Raw genomic sequence first — 25,926 nt, 5'->3', positions numbered from 1 at the left:
TCAATTCTTTGGCACTCAGCTTTCTTTATAGTCCAACTCTCATATCCATACGTGACTCCTGGAAAAACCATAGCTTTGGCTAGACAGACTTTTGTTGGCAAAGTAATGTCTTTGCTTTTCAATATGCTGTCTAGGTTGGTCATAACTTTTCTTCCAAGGAGCAAGCATCTTTTAATTTCATGGCTGCAGTCACCATCTGCAGTGACTTTGGAGCCCCCAAAAATAAAGTCTCTCACTGTTTCCACTGTTTCCCCACCTATTTGCCATGAAGTGATGGGATCGGATGCTATGATCTTTTCTGAATGTTGAGTTTTAAGCCAACTTTTTCACTCTCCTCTTTCACTTCATCAAGAGGCTCTTTAGTTCTTCTTTTCTTTTTGCCATAAGGGTAGTGTCATCTGCATATCTGACATTATTGATATTTCTCCCAGTGATCTTGATTCCAGCTTGTGCCTCATTCAGTCCAGCATTTCTCATGATGTACTCTGCATATAAGTTAAATAAGCAAGGTGACAATATACAGCCTGGATGTACTCCTTTCCTGATTTGGAACCAGTCTGTTGTTTCATGTCCAGTTCTCACTGTTAGCGAATGCTTTTTAAAAAATCTTAGTTTTGTTTTACAATCATCTAAAGCATTTTCAGGTGACAGTGTTGAATTTTACCTGAGCCCTGGACTCTTGAAAAACAGTGACTTTAAAGGAATACCCCCTCACCCTTTTGCATTCTGAAACCAAACAAAAAAACCCAAAATATCTCACTGCAAAGAACCTTCTTTTCCACATGACTTAGGTAAGACCCATGGATGCCCCCACTGTTTATAAAGGACAAGGCCAGACACAGACCCTCCAAGTTCCCATCTTTGCCTCCTAAACCACAGCTGAAATGTTGGTCCTTACTGGCCCATCAGAGCAAAATGCTTGTCAGTCCAGCTTTGGTTGTTTCTCTCTTTCCATAGATCCTGAACTCTGGCCCACCCTCAGCCCGAGCCAGCACACAGCCCCTTGGAGAATACGCTGGACTCTGGGTAAGACATCCTCTTCTAGAAAGAATGAAGGTGGGGAAGTGGAGTGAGAAGAGGCTTGTTTACTCCCCTCCTAAATGAAAACCCCCTTTATATCCAAAACCTGAGCCCTTGCAGACCTCAGAGTCAAAGCGGCCTCTCTTCTGAGATATCGTCCATCCCTCTGTTGCAATGAAACCCCTTCTTTCCTCCTTTACAAGAATCCTTTGGACAAAAATCTCCCCTCGCTAAGTCCAGACTTGTTTTGTATTTGAGCCCTGGCTTTCTAAGTCAAGTCTACAAGACAGGCACTTTCAGAGAGGCCTGGCTTTTATTACCTGTTTCCCCACCCCATCCCCCATACCTCTCCGTTTAGGTAATTTTTTTAAGTTTTTGGCATAGCCTTTCATTTTTTAAAATATAAGGCAACCCGATAACACACTGCACCCTTGCTCCCATTTTTGGAGAACAAAGGCAGTCAGCCACATGCACCATCTCCATTTTCATACATACAAGCCTCACCCAGGATGTCTTAGCTTAACAAGCTGTCCACAGGGAGACCCTGGGCTTTGATGAGATTTCAGGGAGAAGAAAGCACTTTGTAAATCAGTGGCCCTCAAACTTGAGTGTGTCCTAAATCACCTGGATGGCCTGTTACCAGGTCCCACCCAGAGTTTCTGACTCAGCGGGCCTGGGTGGGGGCTGGTGAGAGTTTGCCGGAGCTCCCAGGGACCAGACCTGGAGAAGCACTAGTGTGAGCCCCACTCAGGGCAGGGCAAACACACTCAAGTCTCCCTAAGACATCGATGCCTCCAAGTGCAGGGCCTGAGGGGACAGCGGTGGGAATGCAGGCCCTGGCTTGGCTACAGACCTTGGCCTGACGTTCCAGTTTGAAGTTCTCTTCTCAACAGTCACCTGTGGACCGGAAGCTTCTGGGAGCTTGTTAGGCAGGCAGACCCCGACCCAGGCCTGGTGAATCAGACTCTGTGGCTTACAAAGAGCCCAGGTAAGGCTGTGCTCCCTCAGGTGAGAGGCACTGGCCTGAGTCTCCACACCCCCTGGTTTTTATCTATGGGTAGGGGGCTGAGGGCCCCTGGAATGAAGGTGAAGAGGGCAGAGGCTTTGTCTGAGTTTAGACACCCTCTAGCCAAATGAACAGGCCTCCTTGTAGTCTCCCTGTCCCTACCCACAGCAGACCCCGTCCGGGCAGTGTTTGGTTTGAGGAACAGCTGGGCAAAATGCTGCCGGGAGTCCTGGCCTGCCGCTGCCCGAGTGCCCATCCCCGAGGGCTCCGCTTTCCTTCCTCTTCATGATCTCTAGGGGTGGCAGGTCGGTTCTGTGACCCCACAGACCCCCTCCCAGAGGACAGCGGCCTGAAGCTCCTTAGTGTCTGGGGGTGTCCACTTGGAGCCTGGAAATGAGCTAGTTGAAGGACATTTTGGCAAATGTCCCGAGGACACTTAGCAAATCCACGGCTGTCTGGAGTGAGGGAGGTGAGTGAGACACCGTCTGCCCCCAGGCTCGCCCTGTCTGCCTGGGAAGCGCTAAAGTCGCTGGGCAGAGCAGAGTGGGTGGTAGGGGCGGCCGGGGCCTGAGGCTGGAGTTTCTCCCTCAGCCTCTCTGTCTGCCTGGGGGGCAGCTCAGACAGGACGGGCCATGGGACGGAGGGAGAAGGTCCCAGAGAAAATGCTGGGGCCACCGAGAGAATAGCCCCACCCCTGTGATGGACCCCTGTTCAGAGGCTCAGCGCACTCCCTCCTCTCATTTCTCTCCAGGTGAAGTCGCCCTCAGCCCACCAGGTTCCCCACCCACATTGCTCACCAGACCCCCTCCTCAGTCCTTTTCTCTCACGAGGACAGACATCTGCTCCAGGAGCTGGGAGGCAACATGACTCTGATTCCCACCTTCCCTGGGAGGCAGGCGGCTCAAGCCTTGACTCCCAGCTCAGGGCCTCCCTCGCCAGGTGCTAGGGCTGAAACCTGCTCTCCTTGGGGCTGTGAGGGGCTGATGCGTGTGGGTCTAGGACCCCTGCCCTGTCCTAGGACCAAAGACAGCCAGGGTGGCTGCATCCTCCAGGACAGAGGCCTCTGTTCTGAGCATCGCAGGGTCCTCCCAAATCTTTCAGGAGTCCCTCACTCCATCCTCCACTCCTGGCGGCTGTTGTCCCATTTTACATGTGAAGCCACTGAGGCTCAGTGATAAGTGGCCACTCAAGGTCCTGCTGATGGTCAGTAAAGGGTTGTTAGCACCCAAAGTGAAAGTCGCTCAGTCATGTCCAACTCTGCGACCCCATGGACTACACAGCCTGTGGCATTCTCCAGGCCAGAATACTGGAGCCATTCCCTTCTCCAGGGGATCTTCCCAACCCAGGGATCGAACCTAGGTCTACCCACATTGCAGGTGGATTCTTTACCAGCTGAGCCACCAGGGACGCCCACTTAGCCCCCAGAGGCCTGCTCATTGTCCCACTAGGCCAAGCAGGTGGAGATGGACTGAGGGGTCTCGGGGCCTGGGTTGGGACTCTGGGCTCTGAGGCACAAAGGCCATCCTGCCGTGCTGGTGACAATTTCTAATGTGTGGCTTGTGGAGGCTGAAAGGCCAGAAGAGGCCCTGTCTGCAGAGTCCATCTCTGAGTTATGGCCTCCGTCAGGTATTAATAAAACCTGCGGGGGGAGGTGCCCTATCCGACATCGGGGTGCAGGCACTGACTCGGGCCCGCTCGCCCCATCCTGCCTGATATCATGTGGCAGGAACACTCTGGAGCCATCTGCTGGGTTTGCGATCACAAGTCAAACAGCCTAGAAAGGGCTCCTTAAGCCCTGCCCCCTGGAGTGGGGCCAGCCGTGGTCAGGTGGGATGGTCAGCCTAGGGCCAGCCTTGGGTGGGGCTGAACTGTCCACCTGATGAGTTTAACTCAGAGAACGAAGCGGCAGGTCCTGGCATCTTGGGGGCAGCTGGCTTTGGCAGAAGGAACAGAACAGCTCAGAAGGAAAGAATGCACCGTATTTTCATTAAGGAATTTATTTCTCTTAAAAAAACAAAACAACAGTGGTTCGATCTAGATACAGCAGCACTGTGACATATTCGAGGAAACATACAAAGATTCAGAGCAACAGGAGAACAAAAGCCGGTATCTTCAGGAACAACCTCCAAAGTGGAACTATTTTTATTCATCATTGTTAAAATTTCCCTGAAAAAAAAAAAAGAAAACCTTTGGATACTAGAAGGATCATTATTTTCACACTACCAACAGCTGCGAAGCTCTTCTAATTGAGAACACTTGCTTCTGATCTATTACAAAAATGACTTAGTGATGGACTGGGGCAAGACGTCTAGATTCTTCTTTTGGGGTGTGTCTTTCCCTCCGGAGGAGAGCTAGCGTTTCAAAAGTTTTAGCCACTGTCCACAGCGCAAACCTTTAAAGTTAGACCTGATGAACACTCACTCCTGCTGGAGCTTGAAAAGCTAGGCTGGTTGGTTGTAGGTACAGAAGGGGTCTCGGGGGATGAGGTGTCACCGTCGCGGTCTGTTGTGATCAGAAAGACGTGAGCTCTCTGCTATTCGTGACTCGCAGCCCCGCGCTTGGAGATGCACAAAGATTTCACATGCTTTCCGTACAAAGGCTGAAAGGTTAGGAGGTCCTACTTCAGAGCGTGGAGCTAGAGAACAGAAGACAACCAGAGGGGTTGCCCCCAGGTACATAAGCGCACAGCAAACTGAGAGGAGAGCCCAGTGTCACCCCGACTGTCATTCCCTCTTCATTTCTGGGGACTGTTGATGATTGACAAGGCCGCTGTTCCCCTTGGCTGAGGCCTAGGGTGCCAAGTTCAGGGGGCTGCGGGGCTGAGGTCTGGGTCAGCAGATTGCGTGAAAGTTGGTGGGAAATCTTTGAGGGAAGGGGGAGGACAGGGTGTGGAACGATGAGGAGCTTCCATGGTGAGCTGGTCACCTTGGAATAGCATGGACACCCTCTGTCTCTCGGAGGGCAGGCCCTCAACATCATCCGGGCTTGCTAGGTTCAAGGGCAAGCAGCCGCATCCCACTTGTGCCTTCAATGCTAAGGCCACATTCCCACACGTGATCTCAGAACTCGCTGCCATTTGCCCCTACGGGCTGCCTGAGAAACGTGCGCATACCAGGCCCCACCGCTAGCTTCTGGGGAGCATGGCCTCCGAGACCGAGGCTCCCCTTTGCTAAGAGCAGTGCATGTCAGGACAGAAGCCCTCCTGGGCTGCTCAAGACAGAGCAACACTTGGCTACTGTGCCAGCCAGCTGCCCTTGCAAGAAGCCTCATGGTTTTCAAAGTGATGCTCAGGCCTAGAAGATCAGAGGACGAGTTGTTGTGGGAGGTGGTGCCATCCTCCAGGAAGGTGGGGTTGGGTCTTTGTGATCTTAAGAGCGATATTATGGGAGAACCCCCTACCAGGGGGCTTGAGAAACACTCCTGGGTCATGGTGATCATGGTAGAGAGACCACCCCCATCCCACCGGGTACAGCGGCTTGTCTCCTGAAAAGTGGAAGCAGAGACGCTTCTGTGTGACCTTGCATCTCACATCAAAGGCACAAAGTAAGCGAAGGTCTAGTGAGAAGAACGTCACGACTTGAAGAAAGGCTCTTCCGTGAAGAGCTCCAATGCAGTGAAAAGATTTAAATCCACTTGCAGTCCAAATATGACTCATCCTGGACAGGTGGATGGTAGGAAGTTTTCTTCTTAATTAAAAACAATCTTTTAAAAACTGCAGCTATAGAAAACAAGCCAGAGTAGAAGCTTGGGGCGGGGGTGGGGTGCAAGGTCGGGGCACCCAGGGGCAGGACCTGTGGGGACCCCGAGGGGAGGGGCTGACTTTCAGGCACTGTTCTAAATGAAGGTGCCCCTTCTCTGTGCAGAGCAATGGGCCTAAAGGAAGAGCAGGATTGCAAAGGCCAGCAAGTCTGACTCTGTGTCCTCTGGGTGCTTGGGGGCAGATAGTGACTGTGTAGGAAGACGCCTGTGATTCTAATAGCCATGAAAAGCTCTGTGCTCTAAGCATCTCTGCTCTCACGACGTAGAAACCCACGGATTCATGTTTTCTTTCTTGCTCCTTGAGGATGCTTAATGCAAACTGACAGTACATTGGCTTTGAGGTGCAGAGACTGACTTCTGCACACCAGTCCGTTTGGAAAAGCTTGAGTCACTGTGAATGCGGCAAAATGAATGAAACTTCCAGACAGGAGGGTGGTGGAGTGGGCTGGTGACTATCCCAGCGGGATGACTGTCCCTCTTTTCATTAAGAAAGGAAGGTCAGTCAGAGCTCGAGGATCTTAAAATACTGGTCAAAGAGCTCCACTTCCTCAGCAAAAAGTCAGTATGGCTGTTTGTATTCATCTTGTACTCAGCCCAGGAAAGGGAAGGAAAGCAGCCTTGGTTGGAGACATGAGCCGGTCTTGAAGAAAATAATAATGTGTATTAAAGGGATCTGAGGGAAGCCCAACTGTTTCCTGGCTCCTCTTTGCTTGTAAAATGGCCTCAAAATGGTCAGTTGCAAAGGTCAGGCGCCTGTCTAGCGCCCAGACCTAATGGCAAGGTTTGGGGAAGGAGCATGGGACCTACACACAAGGCAGACACACTGGCTTCTCTCTCTTCCTGAAACCTCAGGCTCCAAAGCTGCCCGGTCACCTAGAGAAGTAAGTTTGGGAGAATCAGAAGCCCCACGGGTGGCCTGAGGCCGTGGTTCTCACACTCTGGGGTGCAGTAGAATGACCTGGCAAGCTTTTTGAAGAAGCGGGTTCCTGGACCTACCCCCTGAGAACCCCGTTCTGCGAGTTTGGGGTGGAGCCCGGAATCTGTATTTTGATGGGAGATGTCGCTGCAGGAAGTACAGGGCCCACACCGGGATAAACCCGGGTAGCTGCCTGGTAGCTGAGACCGGGTCTGACTGAGGCCAACCGCGCAGGCAGGAGAGAGTGGGAGGTTGACCTCTCACCCAATCCGGGAGGGGAAGCAAAGGAACATTTGCTCCTTGTCATCTTGTGAAGGCAGCAGGGGAAGGCAACCTGGGGCTGGATGGCCAGGCTCAAAGGACCTTTTCGAGGCCCTGGGCTGGCAAAGCCACCAAGTCCTCCTGGGGCTGCTTGTACCTGGAGATTTGAGACGCCCAGTTAATACATGCCTCTGCCCTCCCTCACCCAGAAGGGACGGTGGGTCCTGAGCTTCTTTGGTGGCCCATTTGCTTGGAGAACCAACCACATCCATCCATCCATCCATGTCACCTGGGCCAATGAATTTATGGGGGCCCTCGAAGCTCTCAAGACCCTCTGATCCCATATATACTCAAGGGATGTGCCTGGAGGCCCTGGGCAAGCCACTCTCCCCTCTACAAACCCAAGACCTCTGCCCCTGATGCTTCCATGGGCCAGAAGGGCTTGGGACTCTTGGGGTTCCATGACTACTTATCCTTGCTATGTGTCTCTTTAAAAATAGAATAATCCCCAAATGCAAGACTCTTGAAAACATACTGGCTCCAGAAGTCAGAACCTGCTCAGAAAGAAAGAGGCCTAGACATCATTGTGCTGAAGACTCTCAGCTCCAAGCACTGGCTGCCTTCCAGAAGGAAGAGGAGGCTGAGGCCGAGGCAATGGTGGCATCGTGCGCCCCCAAAGGGAAAGTGCACGTCTTGATGGAGCAGAGCTCAGGTGATTCCATGCACCCAACGGAAGATATTCTGGCTGGGGGTGATGTCCCAGTGTTATTTAATTCAGATGGTTACAAGCCAACAGAACGAGGGTGCCAATGGGAGGAAAAGCTTATAGAGATGGATACAACCAATCCTTTAAAGGTGAAGTGTGGATCATTTTCTACATTTAATAAAAACATTTTCTCATTTGAGGCTCTGGAAGTCTTGAGTCACATTTTTTCATTGTTGTTGTAAATCCCCCCCCTCCCACCAACCCCCCTCTAAAATGTCTTAAAACACATGGCTTAACAGTGGCTGCACAGAAAATATACACCCTCAAAGTCTGACTTTCTTTTAAATACAAATATACAAAATGTAAACTGAGACAATAGAGAAATTTACAAAACTTTTCTTTAAAAATAATAAAGACAAAATTCAGTTCTAGTTATTAGGATGCTATTAAAATACGTGCAAGTTGTTGTATCCGACTGGATTTCTATTGCAATGTTCGCCAGAGACATGTCCAATCCATCTCGGCTCAAGAGCCGCCTCCGAACACAGACCTGAGTGGAAATCTCTTTGGGGAACTGGGAGGCTCCCGGTCTCAGGGGTGGGCGGCCTCCTTCCCCGGCTCCTGGAGGGCTTCCCCACCCACCCGCCCGGGGTGGGAGCTCCTCCGGTCGCAAGTCCGCTTCTAAGAAGGGTCCAGGCTGGTCCCACCGTGGACTTCAGGCCAGAGCTGCAACTAGCTGCTTCCGGTGGAGTTTGAACTCACGTGGTTGGAATTGATGTGGTGGTTAAAACTGGTCTTGGAATTGGGTGAACTCTTGGAATTGTTCTGATGCTGGGAGGGTGGGTGAGCAGAGAGGAGAGAAGGCGAGAGAGCAAGTCAGTCACTGCAGAGTCAGGCCCTGGGGCCCTTGCCTCACGGGGGCCTCGGAACCTGAGCCAGAGAAGTGCTCGGGTGACCAGCCCTCCCTCTTGCTTTCTGCTGCTTCTGTTTCCCCCACCCCCCCCCCCCCCCCCCCCCGCAGGCTGAGGTTCACAGAGCACCCTTTGGGTGGAGGGCTTCTCCTGGTGCCTGGGAGAAGCTATGGAATTCACAGAAGCCCAAGGCAGGGAGGAGGCGGTCCCTCTGTATTAATATGTCCATGGTTAGACCTGCTGGCCTGGAGTTAGGCTGCTGGTTCAAACCCTAAATGTGCCACTTCTTAGCTGAGTGACCTTCAGCAAGTGTCTGACTCCCTTGGTTGCCTGGCCTTTGTAAGGTGGGGTAGGAGCCACGTGTGCCTGGGGCTGTTGGAAAAAGGAAACTAGGCTGTGTAAACAAAGGGCTCTCTGGGCTGCCCGGCTCCGGAACCATGAGCTGCTCATCCTCAGTCCCCCGGCAGTCTCTCAGCACCCCATCCCAGGAGAAGAGAGATCTGGGTGTCTGCTGCCCCGGTTGGTGGTGTTTCAGGCTTGTGCTGAGGCCACTGTTCTCCACCTCACTAAGTCCTCTTCCCACCCGGGGCAGCGAGCATCTCCATCCTGCATTTTCTGGTGGGCAAACAGAGGCTGGGAGAGGGTCAGTGAGCCGCCGCCCAACCGAGAAGGGGTCAGGGCTAGATTTGAACTCAAGACCATGAGCTTCCATAGCAAACACCTGTCCCAGAATCCGGGGCTGTCCTGGGGTGCTTGTCCATGTCAGAGATGGGGGTCATTTCTGTATGGAATTTCAATTTTACTTGATGGAGGCATTTGAAAATTATATTTTTATAGTAGGCAGAGATGAGTATGTTTGTGGAATGTGTACAAAGTTTCTAGATAAAACTGTAAACTTGGGCCCTCAGTCTGCATTTTCTCTCTGGATTCTGCCAGATCCATGTTCCCCACCCTGTTATTCCAGATCCTCTGTGTGGGCTCACAGGCTGCGTGACCTTGAGCAAGTTCCCTAACCCCTCTCAACCTCAGTTTTCTCCTCTGTGAAATGGGGTGATGGGAGCTCTTACCCTCCACTAAGGTCCCCAAAGGAGGGATAGAGTTTTCCCTGCTGCTGCATCTTAAGTCCTCAGGTAACAGTCTAGCACGAATAGGTTCTCAATACATATTGGCGGAATGAATAGTTGAATGGAGGCCTGGGGTTTTTATGAAGATTAAATAAGAGACGCTTTCAAAAAGCACTCAGCACAGGTTCCAGCCCACAGTGGAGTGCCACAAACAGCCACCTCTTCCCTGTTATTTAAGAGGGAGGGAGGTGGGATGCCAAGGGCCTGGGGACAGAGCTGCACCTGCCTTCACCTCTTCATCCCCCTGGGGAGAGGGGCTGCTCCTGTGGGCCAGGAAAGAGGAAAGGAAGGAACCGGGGCCTCGCAGGCCTGGGGATGGGACCACAACTTCTTAAAGAGACAGGCAAGGAGGGGGCACTATGCTGGCTCCCCCCCACCCCGTCTTGGTGGCAGGGATGAGGGCAGGGGTCTCTCTCTCTCTCAAAGGCCTGCCTGGTCCTGCCTGGGACATTTCTCCCATTTGGCCCCACCAACCCTTCATCCAAGACCAGTCTCTGAGAGAAGAATACCTTTTCCTGAGGGACAAAGTCTCCTCCGGCTGCTGGCGGTGAGGCACAGCACCCAACTACAGGGCTCCTCCTCAGAAGCCCCGGGTTCTGTGGGGGTCGCCTCTGCAACGCCAGGCACGCCTGTTCTGTGTCAGATCTTTGCATGCGTAACTGGCGTGGCCTTTACAACGACTCTCAACCAGGGGCGTTTTGTCCCCAGGTCCTGGGGACACATTTGACCAACACAAGGGAGTGGATGCTACTGCCATCTACTGGCTGGAGGCCAGGGGTGCTACTAAACCCCTGAAGGCATCGGACAGGCCAACAACAAAGAATAAACCCAACGCATCAACAGTGCTGAGGCTGAGGAACCCTGACAGAGGGTCAACTTTGGGTGTGCCCCTCCGCTCTGGGGACCCCATCAACCAGTGGGTTTCAAGGCACTTCGCACAGGCTGCCTGTCCTTCCAGGCTGCAGCTGCAACCTCCCCGTCTCCCCAGCCCGCAAGTAGGTCTCAGTCCTATGGAAGGGTCAGGCCTGGGGTTCCCGGAGCTGAGACCAGGGCATCCAGGTTGGGCTGGGGGCGAGGGTCTCACCTGACGCTTGAAGAGCCTCTGGAGCAGCCCTTTCTTTGGCGGTTCCGGAGGGTGGCTTCGGTTCAGGTCCGCTGAGAGGGTACCGTGGGGTCCAAACACGTTCAGCTCCTTAAAGCACTCTGTCTCTATCATCTGGGGAAGCGGTCAAAACACAGGCGGGGCGAGGGGCTGTCCAGGTCATCCCGGGGAGACAGGCAGCCCAGCAGCCTGGCTGTGGGCGGCATGGTCCCGAGCCTGGTCCTGCCAGGCCCTCCACTCGCCTGGGCTGAGACCCCGACAGCCTCCCGCCTGCCCACTGCCTCTCCCGGACCACCTGGCGAGCCGCCCTCACTCAGAAGACAGAAGCAGGGCACGGAGGGTGGGATGGAGGTGCTCATCTTCCAGCCGCCCTCAGCTCCTTCTCCACCCGTGTTCTGGACCGTCCCGCTCCAGGGCTGCAGGCCGACCGCCCCATCATTTCTATCTCACGCGAACCAGCTCGGACTGGGCTCCATCCCCCAGTGTGCAGTGGGATAATGGGAGCACTTTGTTGGCTCACCCGCCACTAAGATCCCCAAAGGAGGGATGCAATTTTGCCTGCTGCTGCATCTTCAGTCCTCAGATAACTGCCCCGACTCCATCATCCCCCTCGGGCCTCCAGCTGCTGCCCCGTTTCCCAGCCACACTTCTCCAGAGTCATCCGGGCAGGCCTCCTCTTCCTGCTCCGCCAGCTCCTGACCTGGCACCACGCCATGCCCCAGTCTGCCCACCAGGACGCGCCCCCTCCTCCCCTCAGAGCAGCCCCGCCCCCGCTTTGGGGTGAAGCCGAGGACCCCACCGTGCTCACCTCGCTTTGCCACGGGATGGGCACGGAGCCCGTGGAGAACTTGGAGTAGAAGTCGTCGTCCGTGTGGTCCAGGTTGACGCCCTTCACGGTGGAGAACTGCTCGATGTCCAACACGTCCTTGCAGTACACAGCCCGGGGCTGGGGAGGGAGGGATTTGAATGGGGCGGGGAGGGGTGGTCTCCCAGGGCCTCCCCCCCCTCCCTGGGAACCTGGCTGCCCTGGCTCAGAGGGACCAAGGGGCCCCCGGTTGGGATGATGAGAACTCAAGCCCCTTCCTGCCATCACTGACCCACAGGCTATGATGGGGGATGTCCCAGGAGGACCGCTCTGGCCCTTCCCACATCAGAGGCCAGTCGGGGGGTGGTGGGTCACCATGCAGGCTTGTCTGCCACACACAGACCTGGGCTGGGGTCCCAACTGTGGTGCTTAGGCACTTTGGGAAAGTCACATTAATCCCTGGAGGCCTCAGTTTCCTCGCCTGCAAAATGGGGACAATCGAGGCACTGGGCCATGAGGCTGCCATCAGTGCTGCTATGGACCTGATGCTGTAACCCTGGTGATCTCTTTCATCTCACTTGTCCACCAAACATGCTCTGGGGCTGCAGTTCAGGGACTCAGAGAGACAAACCCAGGCCCTGCCCTCTGGGAGTTCAAGGTTGGTGGGGGAGGGCTCCCAGGGGTTCTGGGAGCCTGGGAATCTGGAAATGAAAACTTCACTGAGGTGATGAAGACCCCCCCAGACCAGGCAATGCTCTGCTACTGGCAGACTGGAGCCACCCCCTGGCCACAGGGCTCAGCCCCTGGTCCAGGGCCCCGCACAGATGTTTAGCAAAGTCGAAGGTCGTAAACCAGTGCACGGGCTCAATCCAGGCTGGGGAGCTACTCACATCTGGAATAAATGGGGGATCCAACATCCCGGCCTCTAAGCGCTTGAAATTCATGTTCCTGAAGAAGGAGTGTCTCTTGACCTCCGCGGCCCCTTCCTCCTGGCAGCCCAGCCTCTGCTTCGCATCTTTGGTGAGCAGCTGTGACAGAAGAGCCCCATGAGGACTTGCCTGGCGGGGGGTGGGAGGGGCCTTTCCTCCTGCCCAGAGGCCCAAGGGGCAGAGGGGCTTTGGAGAGCCTGTGATCACCTCCCTTTCACACAAGAATCCCCAAGCCATCCCCCGCCAAGACATCCCTTCTTTCCCATCCACCAGGCCTGGGCCACCCCAGGTTCCCATCAGACACTGCTCTACCCTGATTCAGAGGATCTCCTGAACTGCGGGCTACTTTGTGGTCCCAGGATCCCAGCGTGCTCAGATGCCTGGAACCCTCAGGAGAGCAGGAGTCCTGTCTGATTCTGCCCACGACTGCATGGCCTGTGCCTGGTGCGTACCTGGCACCCACTAATGTGTGCTGAACTGGCATCCCCTCTTCTGCTCCAGGTAAGCTACAAAGGGCAAAGACTGGTCTGTGGGCTCTCCCATTCTTTTACGCGATTCCTAGGTACATGGCAGACTTGTACATTAGGTGCCGAGAGACGGGATGCTGAGGGTCTGGCCTCAGCAAAGTCATGTTAAGAGGACCCATTAGGGCAAGGCAGATATGACACCACGGTGGCGGAGGAAATGAGAACTGGCTGCTAGCTGAGGGATCAGGAGGTGGTCTGGGGAGGGGGCGTCTGAGACAGGCTTTCAAAGGGGGCAGAAGGCACTGGAGGGACCTGTGGCAGTGTAAGCAGGGTGAGCTTGGAGAACACTCATCTTTGAGTCTGAGGGAAGGACGGGGGTGAGAGGGATGGGCCAGAGTCAAGAAGACCAGCTGGGGAGGAGTGATGGAGGGTCCTGAAGGCCAGGTCTGGAGGTGGGATTTTAACACAGAGGTCGTGGGGAGCCAAGGATGGAAGAAGGTCCTCATCACAAACAAAAGGCAGGATGGAAGGTTAATAGGAGAGGAAGGGGCTGCAGGGACAGACACAGGACCAGACGGGAGGAACATGTGAATGAAAGATGGGGAGCGGGGAGGAGGGAGGGGGAGGGAGGGGGAGGGGCGGGGGAGGGGTGAAGGAGGAGGAAGGGGCAGGGAGGGGGAGGGGCGGGGGAGGGGTGAAGGAGGAGGAAGGGGCAGGGAGGGGGAGGGGCGGGGGAGGGGGTGGAGGAGGAGGAAGGGGCAGGGAGGGGCGGGGGAGGGGGTGGAGGAGGAGGAAGGGGCGGGGGAGGGGGGAGGGGCGGGGGAGGGGTGAAGGAGGAGGAAGGGGCAGGGAGGGGGAGGGAGGGGGAGGGGAGGGGCGGGGAGGGGCGGGCCACAGCTGAAGATGAGGCGGGGCCCCCCCACATGACTGCAGGGTCAGCTCCCTCCCCGGCCCCAGGGTCCCTGCCTGCTCTCCTGCCCGCCACACTGAGCACTCCTCCGAGGACACAGTTGGAATCTAAGTGTCTGCTTCAAGACTGAAATCAAAGTGGGCGGCCCACACCTTGGAGGGAGTCCAGCCCTTTCTTTTACCAGTGTCCTGGTGTCCTCTGCACATGCTCATTCTGAGAGGGAGGGGGCCTCCTGGGGTCCACGGTCTGGAGGGGAGACTTGCTGGGACTGCTCCCCTCAAAACTAAGGAGTGAAAGCTGACAGTGGGGCAAGCCTTGAAGGGACGGAGCCACGAGCTAGCTGCTCACAATGTCGCCCGACTCGGTCTACCAACCCCCCCGGCGGGCTTGGCCCCGTGGACTGGTGGCTTGAGGCCACTCCTGCTCTTCTTCTGGGCTCTGCTTGTCTCCGAGAAATCTCTGGGCTGCAGGCCCCAGAGGCTGCAGGGGCTGGCCAGGCAGATGACACAGTGAGGGTAGAAGCTGAGGGCTGGGCTGTGTGGGCCATGCCAGGCTGTCCCTCAGCTCCTGCCAGGCAGGAATGTTGGCAGGTGTCTGGGGCTTCTGCTTTTTGCAAAAGAGTCCAGAAAATCCAGGTTTTTATGTGATTTTGCCCCATTTAAAAATCTTGGCAATTAACCCACTATTCACTTTTTTCTAAAACACTGTTCAGCTAAAATAAACACCCACCTATGTGCTGCCTGTTTGCAGCCTGGGCATCAGGTCAAGAGTTTACAAATATTATATCAGGTATAAACCAGGAGAAGCAAGAGAGAGAGAGGTGTGAGCTGAGGGGGATGGGGCAGGCAGAGAGGGCTTCCTGGAGGAGGATGACTAGAGATGGGCTGGAAGGATGGGTGAGACTGAGAGGGATACAGGGCCATGGGGAAGGACCAGTGCTGGGACTCAGCAGGGGCCTAATAAAGGTGGGGGCTGAGGTCTGGGCTTAGGGACTGGACCCAGGAGACAGGACAATGAGAGGCATGCACTCCTGGACCACAGGGGCAGGGGAGGGGGTCTTGTGACTGCCCAGGTGGAATGGGGGCTGCGGACTGACTTTATTGCTGTTTGTAGAAAAGTCTTCCTCAGTAGGCAGCGCTGGAGCGGCCCAGGACCTCTGTGGTCTCCTTACGATCAGGCCCTGCTGTGTCCTGGGCCTGGTGTCCCTTGGTGGTGACAGGGCGAGCCTGGCTGCCAGACCAGATGGGTTGAGGTTAAGGGCATGGAAGAAGTCCTAGATCAGAATTCCAAGACCTCAGGGTCATTTGCAAGGAGGCAGAGCAAGACCAGAGGCCACCAGAGGTTCTTCTAGCTGAGAAAGACGAGGGGACCTTGCTTTTGACATTTGCACCTGTGAGCCCAGGTCGCCTGGAGACCCAGGCTCAGCTGCCGCCTTCCCTGTAGTGGCCACCAGGGGGCAGCAGAGGAACAGCAGTGCCCCAGAGCCGATGACGGTGGGCAGGGGGCCCTCTGTGCCTCTCTGTCCTCCCAGCGGGTCCCCTGTTGCTCTTAGGGTCTCTCAAGAACTGCTTCTCTGAATTTCTGACCTATTTGATGATGCGCTGACCTTCTGTCCCTCACTCAGTTAGGTCCCCGTGGATAGGTACCTGGTTGCAACATCAACCAAGTGTTGTTGGCTCCCCTTTTGACCCCCCCGGTTTTCAACCATCCCTGTAGGGTACCCCACACTTCCATGTACCTGCCTTTTGCTGCCTTGCTCCTCTTGCCCCTCTATCCCAGCTCCGGCTGCCGTGACTACCTGTTTCCTTGGAGGCCGCCCAGCTGCAGGCTGGCCCAGGCATGTGGTCCGGGCATGTGTTTGCTTGTGTACACGCCATGCCTCCCTCACGGTCTCTCACACACGCAAATGACAGATCTATGGTTCCTCTTTGGAAGTGGTCAGATGGCAGCTCTGGACCAAATCCTTCTCCCTGTGCCTCTGTGACGTCAGGCTGAGGCTGGTGAGAGGAAGTGGTCAGGCAGCGGGTGGCCGGCTCCAGGAGGGCGGCCTGCTGGGGGCGGGAACTACGCCACATGGCTCCGGGGCCCCTAGCAGTGCAGCCTCGGGTTTTCTAGAAGCAGAAACTTCGCTACTTGTCATCAGTATCCCAGGCTTGCCTTTCCCTGGACTCCGGCCTGGTTGTTGACATTCACATTTCAGACCCCGAGGGTCAGATCCCTGTCTTGCTGTTCTAGTTGCAGAGCAGAGGAAGGGTCCTGGGGGCTCCCAGGTGCCAAGTGTTGGGCGCTCAGGCCCTTCCTGTCCCCGCGTGGCTGGCATTACAGGGCATCTGCCAGCACAGCAGTACTGAAGCCAGAGGGAAGAGGGCCCTGGGGGGCACAGGTGGGACTTGGGAGCCAGAGAGCCTGGAAGGAAGGAAGCGGGCCCACCGGAACCGAGGAGAAGGGCCTCGGTCCAGGGGCGGACTCTCTCCAGCTTCACTTTGAGGTCCTGCCACCCCCCTTCCTCTATTCAGCTTCCAGGCCCCCAGTCTGGCCCCTGCCCACCAGCCTGGCTAAAGGCCACACCCCGAGTGAGCTCTGTCTGGGGCCGGGTCAAATTCTCTATCCACGGACGCTGTCACTCAGGACCTCAGCAGGTGTGACCAACATTCCATGTAGTGGGTGGAAAACTTGATTAAATGATGTTTGAAGGCCAAGACTATCACCACTCACCGCCTGCAGCCCCTGGCCCCAGAGCAGCACCAGGGATCCAGAGCTGGACGGAACAGGAAGCCCAAGGTCAAGGGTAGGGGCTGTCCTGATGCCTTTGTATCTTGGAGACCAGCTGGGAGCATCCTCTTTCTCCCCCATGCTGACTTCCCCTCAGAGCTGGACATAAGGGTGTCTCCCCTTGCTCACCGTAGCCCTCCTCCCTTGTCACGGAGCCTCCCTGCCCCACCCCAGGCTCCCTCCTGAAAGTGTCTGACAACCACCCCAGTTCACAGACCCGGTGGCTTCATCGTCCACACCCTAGCATGCCCTGCCCCTGCTCCCATCTGCCTGTTGGCTGTTCTTGGCTAGGGGCCGGGAGGGGAGCCGGCATTGCACACCGGCCCTAGGGCGATGTCTGGCTCACCAGGAGCTCACCATTTTGCAGATGGACTTGGCCTCCTCGGAGAACTTGTGCGAGTACACCTCCTCCGTCTCCAACACCCGGCGGTCCACCTCCTCCCTCTTCACCTTCTCCTTGCGGCCGCGGAAGGGCGACTGGCCCTCGATCATCTCGTAGATGAGGCAGCCCAGACCCCAGTAGTCAGGGCTCAGGCCGTACCTCTGGTTGTTCAGGACCTCTGGAGCTGGGGGCAGAGCAGGAGACCCAGGGGAGGTGAGAGACAGCTGGTGGTGGGTCAGAGCCAGGCACGTGGGGCCAGGACTGGGATGCTAATGGGGCCTCAGGATGTCCTGCAACCAGGAGTGATGGTACTGCTCACAGGAGGCCTGGGGCTCCACAGCTGGGATCCCTTCCCACTGCTGACTCCTGCCCACCAACTGCTAGAAATACCTCCTCTTCCAGGGAGCCTGCCTTGGTTGCTCTTCTCTGCGCTCCCAAGGGACTCTGACTGTGGCTTCAGACGCCTGACCATGGTGGATGGAAACACCCCATTCCCTTGACATCTCCCCCACTAGACTGTGAGCCGCCTCATTCCCTGCTGTTTCTGGTAACAGGTACGATGCCTGGCATACAGTAGGTATTGCACACATATTCGTTTCAATGAATAAAAGTGTGTCCACCCAAAGTAAAGATGATTTTAAATGTATCTGGAATTCCAGCAACATCTCACTATGACTTCCCTAACACTTTGATTAAATGGATTATAGATTCACCAGAGAAGTGCAAGAGAAAATAGGCAGGCTACATACATCCAGGAAGGCAAATGTATCCACATGGGTGCAGACACTGTGCACGAGAAGATGACACAGATGCCCAAGCAGGCACACACAATGTACACAGATGGATTTATCCATCCACCCATCACCCATCCATCCACCCATCACCCATCCATCTACCCATCATCCATCTATCACCCATCCATCCATCTATCATCTATCTATCCATCCATCACCCATCCATCCATCATCTATCCATCACTCACCCATCCATCCATCCACTCATGATCCATCCACCCATCATCCATCCATCCACCCATCATCCATCCATCCACCCGTCCCATCATTTATCCATCACCCATCCATCCATCTATCATCTATCTATCCATCCATCACCCATCCCTCCATCATCTATCCATCCATCATCTATCCATCACTCACCCATCCATCCATCATCCATCCATCTACCATCTATCTATCCATCCATCACCCATCCATCCACCCATCCATCATCCATCCATCATCCATCCATCACTCACCCATCACTCACCCATCCATCCATCCATCATCCATCCATCCATCCATGATCCATCCACCCACCCATCATCCATCCATTCATCCATCACCCATCCATCCACGATCCATCATCCATCCACCCATCCATCATCCATCCACCCATCATCCATCCATCACCCTTCCATCCATCACCCATCCATCTGTCTATCATCTATCTATCCATCCATCACCCATCCATCCACCCATCATCCATCCATCCATCACCCATCCATCCATCATCTATCCATCACTCACCCATCCATCCACCCACCCATCATCCATCCATCCCATCCATCCATCATCTATCCACCCATCAACCATCCATCCATCTATCTATCCATCCATCACCCATCCATCCATCTATCACCCATCCATCTACCCATCATCCATCCATCCATCACCCATCCATCCATCATCTATCCATCCATTCATCATCTATCCATCCATTTATTAACCCAGTCATCCATCATCCATCCATTATCTATCACCTATCGATCATCTATCCATCCACCCATCCGTAAGCATTCACATAGGTATACATACCTCCTACATACACATAGACACATACCCCATGGGTCCCCCAATATCATGCAATCTGAAAAGGACCCTCTGACACCAGAGTCCAGAACCCTGAGCGTGTGCTGCTGGCATGAGTCCAGAGGAGGACAACAGTGTCCCTGTCCCTTGGAGCTTTCTCGAGTCCCCTGCCTCCTGGGGTGAGCAGGTGGATGTGTGTGAGGTATACAGGAAGATGCCTGAGGAATATCCCTATTTGGAAGGCAGACCCCAGGGGACCGGTGTAGCTCCAGGGCAACCGTCTCTGAGAAGGCTCAGGGGACACAGAGCAGGAGCCAAGGCTGGTCCCTGCTTAGAAGAGGGCTTTGTGACAGAGTAGGTGGCGTGCTCCTCTCCTTTCTGGGCCCTTCCTAACGACCTCCCCTCCTTGAGGTCACTCTGAAAGGCTGTCTGTCAATTCACCGGACCCCTACTTCACCCACACCCCAGGCAACTGTGTGTGTCAGCTCTGAAACTGCCCTGGGAGGGCTTTGGCTTTGAGACACAGGTGGGGCTGGGGGTGGGGGCTGCAGAACTCAGTGTAGTCAAGACACCCTGGGGCCCCAACACGTCCCCGACCCTGGCTGCAACTTCCTGCCTCCCACATGACTACTTCGGCAAGTTACACAAAGAGGCCAGTGGCTCCAAGGGTGCAGCCCGGGGAGGAGCCATACCATACTCACCCATGTAGCCGACGGTGCCCACCCGGCCGCGGATCAGGTCTCCCTCGGGGATCTTCACGGCCAGGCCCAGGTCCGAGATCCTGATGTGGCCTGATGGGTGACAGCAGGGTCAGTAGGTCCCTGGGATGGCCCTGTGAACATCTGGTCCACCCTGGGCAGGACCCTAGACTTGCCATGGGGCCCTCGCCTTTCATTTGTCCCAAGAAGAGTGGTACCCAGTTGGCCATGCAGGGTGACTGTGGACCATCGCGAGAGTCAGGTGTCAGAGGTCAGGAGTAAATTATTACTTTTAGGGAGAAAAACATAAAGATGCAATAGGACCCCTGCATTTGGCTGGAAGATGGCGGACCAGCCTTATAAAATGCCCTAAGGGGCTTCTTGGGAGGCTAACATCACAAAGTTTAAGATGCCTTGGCCCAATTCTGGGATTGCTTCATGGGAAAATGTGAGATTCTCCTGACATTTTGCAACAATTTGCTTAAGGGGAAAAATCACAAAGCAACTTGGGAAGCAACTCCCTGTTCTGCCTTGTTGGTCTTTGGGGTTGCTTGTTTGTTTCCCTTTGGAGAACCTGCCACCCAGACCAGCAGAGACTGGGATGTGGCATTGGAGCTCTCAGGCCAGAACTGACCCCCAAAAGCCAGAGATGACCCCGTGCTGAGAGCGCACCTTGGCACTGTCTCTTCTAGCAGCCCACTTGGAAGGGTCATGGCCTCATCTGACCCTGCAGGAAGGAACACTGACCCCCCTCCCCAGACTGGACTTCAACGAGGCCCAAAGCAGGGAGCCCCCCCAAGAGGCTGGAACTGAGTGAAGCCTGCTGGCTCGGTGGCCCCCGAAGAAGGCACGAATGGTGCTAGGGGAGAGAGCATGCAGATTCAAGATGTCAGATGATAGATTGGTGGTAGGCACGGTTCTGAGTTCCCTGGGGGCTCTGGGTGCATACACAGAGGGGCAGTGGGCCCTGAGCCCTCTGCCCGACAGCATCCCACTCAAACCTCTTCTCCAGGTCTTCTCCCTCCCCTTCCTTCCCTTTGGCCTGGGACTTGCTGGCAGGGAGACCTACTTTCAGGTCTCCACTCCCCACTGATTTTTGTGGGTGGCCTTGGTGAGTAGGCTCCTCTGAGCCTCAATCTTATCACCTGTAAAATGGGCACAGGGTCAACTGGCTCTGCTCCCTTTGTAAAGATGGGACAATTTAGTTAAATAGAAGATGCGACAACCCTTTCCCAGGTGTGAGAGTCTAAATAGTCGTGAGGGGCTCCTGTGGTGGCTTTGTTATCCATGTGTGTGTGCACAAACACACATGAAAATAACAATGATGACAGACAAGTAATAACACCTAACATGTCATGGCTGGCTTCCCTGGTGGCTCAGATGGTAAAGAGGCCAGCTGCAATGCAGGAGACCCGGGTTCAATCCCTGGGTCAGGAAGATCCCTTGGAGGAGGAAATGGCAGCCCACTCCAGTAGTCTTGCCTGGAGAATCCCACGGACAGAGGAGGTTGGTGGGCTACAGTCCACGGGGTCGCAAAGAGTCGACAGGACTGAGCGACTAAGCCCGCACACACAGTTGATAAGACAACTTATCAAGGTATCTTATCAGAACCTCAGCACCACCCTCCACCATCTGAAGAAGGCAGGGCAAGGCCCACTGTTTCCATTTCACAGACTAGAAAGATGGGGTGAGGGGAGTTGTGTGAGAGCTAAATGTTTGCCCAGAGTCTCTGGAACCCTTGACTCCTCACTCAGTGCTGGCTCCCTTTCTCTCCCTGTCCTCCACCGGCCACTGAGCCACATCCTTCTTCACCAAGTAGGAGCTGTCCACACCCTCTGCCCTCCCGAGGACCCAGGGTCAGCATCTCTGAGTCTCTGTTGGAAGCCTCCTGCTCAATTTGGCTTGTGACGCTCAGCTACAGAGCTGGGAACGGATCCCCAGGGCCGCTGCCTGACTTACCGTAATCGTCTAACAGGATATTTTCAGGTTTCAAATCTCTGAAAGGGAAAGATCACCAGCATGTGAGTGTGAGTGTTCTGGGTGGCAAGGCCACGTAAGCATCTGTTGTGGACCCCCTTGAGCTACTCAGGCCTGAGTGGTCCCTCCCCAGCTCTGGGCTCAGGAGGTCTGGTCTCTCTGGGTCAAACCATCTTGGGCTCACTTCTCTCCCTCTGGTGTTAGTTTAAAACAAATGCTGCTGTTTGCCATAGGTATCCTCTCGACTCTGGAGAGTGACTGAAAAGGTTAGGCAAAGGCTAGTCCGTGCACTAAGGGTCCCCGGGGCTGGGAGGTGACAGACCCCTCTAGGGATGGGAAGACCTCGAGGTCTCCGGATGCCCTGAAGGCAAGAGCCAGGCCTGGGAATGAAGGGAGAGCAGTTACTGAGGACAAAACCCCCACTGGGGAATTGGGTCAGAGAATTGTAAGGGACAGAATGGTAACCTCCAGGACAAAGACCCCCTTTGGGATGGGGCCCCCGGGAGCCTGGCACTTTCCCCAGCTCCAGCTGAGTCACAGCCTGGGAGAAAGCACAGTCATTAGGCACAGCTATAGACGCAACCACCTCCTCCAGTCCCCAAGGTCTCTCTTCTCTTTACAAGACACGGTCATGCTCATGAGAAAGAGAACCTTTCCACTGTAACGGGGAGAGGCAGCAGAAGTGTCTGGTTTTATTAATAAAAGCTCTTCTCCATGAATTAAAGAATAACCAAAGGACACCCTAGTGTGCAACTCGGGTAAGCCATTGCACAGATGCCACACATGGCATCTGGATTGAAGATTTGGTTCTCAACCAACTGGCTTTGTTCATTAAACTGAGGGCAGCTGTCCTCATGGGGAGAGGTTCATGTGCCCACATCCACTGATGCAAGCTCACAAAGTGATAATTGGGGTCTGTATGTGGTTACTTATTACAACATACTTTTGTTGCCATTGTTATTAATTTCCATGCTTTTGGTGTGCTAACCACTCCAAATAAGGGCAGGAGACCTCATTTCAATTAATCGGCCACCACCGACCACCAGGTTGGAAAGACAGCTGGCTAATGGGCACAGAACCCACACCCACAGAGAGGCTATGGCCAGTGGTCGGGCCAGGGAGGCACCGTGGTTCTCTTCCTTCCTAGTATTAATAGAAAGGCTAGAACTTGGAGGGATGCCTTTTTCTTTTTTTAAGAGAAAAACAATCAAGAGGAGGATTCTCTTTTCAACCCTCAGGGAAAATTTTCTGACTCTCTTCTCACTTGAATGAAAACAGAACAAAAGCATAAATTGGGAGATGTGGGGGGTGGGGGGAGGGCATGTTATCAAGACCATTCCTCCTTATTTTCAAAGGCTTGGGCTCCCAAGATATTCTTAGCCAACAGCCCTGTGACAAAAGTCTTCAAACTGGGGTGTGTGTGCCCAGTGGGGGTGGGGGATGAGAGAGTCACCCAGGCGCTGGGACTTCAAGAATATGCATTTCTAGATCCTTAGCATCATAATGCCTTGTCCTGGCATCTTATAGGATCTCCCCTCCCACCTGTCCTTTCTCAATAGCTCTTCTCTCATCTGACAGAAGAAAAGCAGGTTCCTCCCTACTCCTGCATATTGCTATGGTGCCCAGCTCCATGGGGTGAAACCTCCAGGGTCCCAATTAGAAGTGGGACCTACTAATCATAAGGGCAATTCAACAGAAGAAATTATTTTAACACTTAGAGCCTTATGGTCAGTGAGAATTTTTAAAAAATCTTATCTACATCCATATATTTCACAGTGGAATGCTGATCATTGACTTTTATGCAAAAAATATATTACAGTAAAATAATAGTCTCTGGGGGCCGAAGGAAGTAGAGAAGGATAGACAATTCCTCACCATTAAAGAGTTTTCATGCACTTTTTCTAGATGCATGATGGTGGACGTCAATTTGCTACAGCAATTAGATTCCACTGGATACCTTTAGATAGTGATGTCACGAGTTCAATTTAAAAATATTAGCCACTATTTTAACATCAATGGGCTATTTTAGGTGTCTACTTAGAACATATGAGGGCACAGAGATTTTTAAGATTCTTGGAGGAGGGCTGCGAGAAGAGTCTGAAGGCCACTGCTCACAGAAGCTGGACACCTGGTCCTGGGATGGGAGAGACCGGGGTTCATTCTGATGCCTGCTTCAGTGGGCATTCTGATGCCTACAGAAGTCCTGCAGGGGTTGGTTCTGGATCAGACTACCAGGCTCCATTGAGCTTCCTGGGCGCTGGGTGGGAAGGGACCAGCGGCCCAACCTCATCAACTTTGAAGGAACACCTGGCTCCCCCAAGTGATCCCCCTCCCTTTCTCGGTTCCAGGGTGGGAGTCTGTCTGACTCAAGGGCAATGACCCGGCCTCAACTCGAGGGCAAGGATGAGCAACCAATTCAGAGCATGGAAGGGTTGGCCTCACTCGCTCAGGCTCAGATCAGGGGACCCGGGGTTGCCCGCTCACCTGTAGACAATGTTCTCATGGTGGAGGTCTTCCAGGCCGCACAGGATCTCTGCCGCATAGAACAGGGCACGCTCCTCCTCGAAGCCGGGGTTCCCCATGTTGTAGATGTGGAACTTCAGGTCCCCGCCGTTCATGATGGTCAGGACCAAACACAGTGCATCCTTGGTCTCGTAGGCGTAGGCCAGGTTGACCTGGGAGCACAAGACAGCCATGAGGTGGGGTTCCAGGGACCCCCACATCTGCTCCTCTTCCCCAGGGGTCCTTGAAGCTGGGTGGGAGGACTAGGGTGGGGAGCTGCAGCCGCTTCACACCACCCACTGCACCCCATTGCTGACTCGCCATCCAATTTGGAGGTTCCAGGCAAGAAAGCAGAGTCAGAAGGGGCAGCTGGCACCTTTCATGGGTCCCGACAGGACGGGGTCTGTTGCTTTCATGTCACAAAATCATGTGCGTGCATCAGGTGGTTAGAACTTCTGTCCTCTTTGGGCGTCCCCTTACAAAACCCGCCAGCTCTGGGGAATGCAGGCAGCCTGGGTGGATGGCGCCGCGTGCCATCAGGCCCAACTGGTGGGGCTGTAACTGGGGGAAATGCACACGCTCTCTGACAGAGTGATTCCTCCGCCAGGAATTCATCTCCTGGACATCCCCACAGAAATATGCCAAAGGGATGCTGAAGGACGGATGGACCCGGGGCAGCGTTGTCTGTTGTGGTGCCTTCAAAACCAGAAGTGATTTCTCCCTGTGGCTGCACAGGTCACCCGGAGGAGGGGCGCTCTGCTTCACTTCCGGCCACCTGGGGTGGGGGGGGCTCTGCTTCACTTCTGGTCACCTGGAGGTGGGGGCTGTCCCCAGGCCCTGACACTCACCACAAACCGACTGTTGACCTTCTCCAGAATCTGCTTCTCATTCAGGGCCATGGACTCCCCTTTCCTCTTTTTGATCCTCTTCTTCTCCAAGCGTTTGCAGGCGTACATTTTACCCGTGGCCCGAACCTGGCAGGCACAGACCTGAGGGGGCAAGAGAGAAGACAAGGGCACACAGCACGTGAGTTCTGAGGCTCCCTCCAGGCCAGGATGGGGTGTCTCCACGGCTGGGAACCACGGCGGCCAAAGCCAGCTGTGCCCTGGCCTGTGGGTATCCCAGCCTCAGGACTCAGCAAGGCCTGGCCAAGATCTGGGTCTGATGCCATCTCAGGTGAACCCAAGCCCTTGGAGGCGGAGAAGCAGCAATTTATACCAGGTTAGGTGGTGGCCAAGGCCGAAAGAATTGTTCCTCTCTCCGAGGACAACTAGATTTTCCCTGTCCCAAGCTTCTAACCAGATGCAGCCGCTAATAACTGGGGACTCTGAAGCACCAGCTGCTGGTAGGAGAGGCTTATTTCGGGAGGGGGGGAAGTCAGGGAGACCCCTGGGAGGAATGAGACCCAGGGCATTTGGATTTGGTCTTAGTTCTGCCCCTATTCATCTGTGTGACCTTGCCTGGGTTACCTAACCATTCTGAATGTCAGTTTTCCTCATCTCTAAAACGGGAATGACAAGGTTGGGGAAGATCAGGTTAAGTACAACGGTGCATATTAACAGCATGGCCCGGCCATACTTAGGCCCCTCATGTCCTCACTTCACCCTCCAAACACAATCAAGGACACACATTTCCCTCTGTAGACTTGAACCCTGCCTGAGGCTGGCTCCAAGAGCATCTTCATCCAGACACCCTCCTTCCCTTCCTCAGACACCGGTGACCTTCCCAAGGCCCCAGCCTCACCCGCCTTCTCCACCAGGGGGCGCGTGACCCAGCCATTTGCTCAGAAGCCCTGCTTCGGACACTTTTCAGGCCAATCCGGAAGGGACAGAAAAAGGTGTCAAGAGTTCAGAAACTTTTCATGAATATGT

General features: G+C 54.6%; 1 protein-coding gene across 2 annotated transcripts in view; it reads right to left on the bottom strand.

Moving 5' to 3' along the window:
• Positions 1-4,005: 4,005 nt before the first annotated feature.
• Positions 4,006-25,926, bottom strand: part of GRK5 (G protein-coupled receptor kinase 5) — a 226,240-nt gene continuing 204,319 nt past the window's right edge. For both annotated transcript variants that reach the window (XM_061162762.1, XM_061162763.1), the window contains 9 exons: positions 24,904-25,044; positions 24,038-24,228; positions 21,536-21,573; positions 19,580-19,669; positions 17,046-17,254; positions 12,501-12,638; positions 11,614-11,751; positions 10,788-10,919; positions 4,006-8,499 (listed from right to left, as the gene is read on the bottom strand). In XM_061162762.1, the coding sequence (XP_061018745.1) occupies positions 8,401-8,499; positions 10,788-10,919; positions 11,614-11,751; positions 12,501-12,638; positions 17,046-17,254; positions 19,580-19,669; positions 21,536-21,573; positions 24,038-24,228; positions 24,904-25,044 (1,176 nt within the window). In that variant the 3' untranslated portion in view covers positions 4,006-8,400. The remainder of the gene's footprint in view (positions 8,500-10,787; positions 10,920-11,613; positions 11,752-12,500; positions 12,639-17,045; positions 17,255-19,579; positions 19,670-21,535; positions 21,574-24,037; positions 24,229-24,903; positions 25,045-25,926) is intronic.

The sequence above is a fragment of the Dama dama genome, chromosome 15, assembly GCF_033118175.1.
Source record: "Dama dama isolate Ldn47 chromosome 15, ASM3311817v1, whole genome shotgun sequence".
Taxonomy (NCBI): domain Eukaryota; kingdom Metazoa; phylum Chordata; class Mammalia; order Artiodactyla; family Cervidae; genus Dama; species Dama dama.
This window is presented reverse-complemented; position numbering and strand designations above follow the sequence as displayed.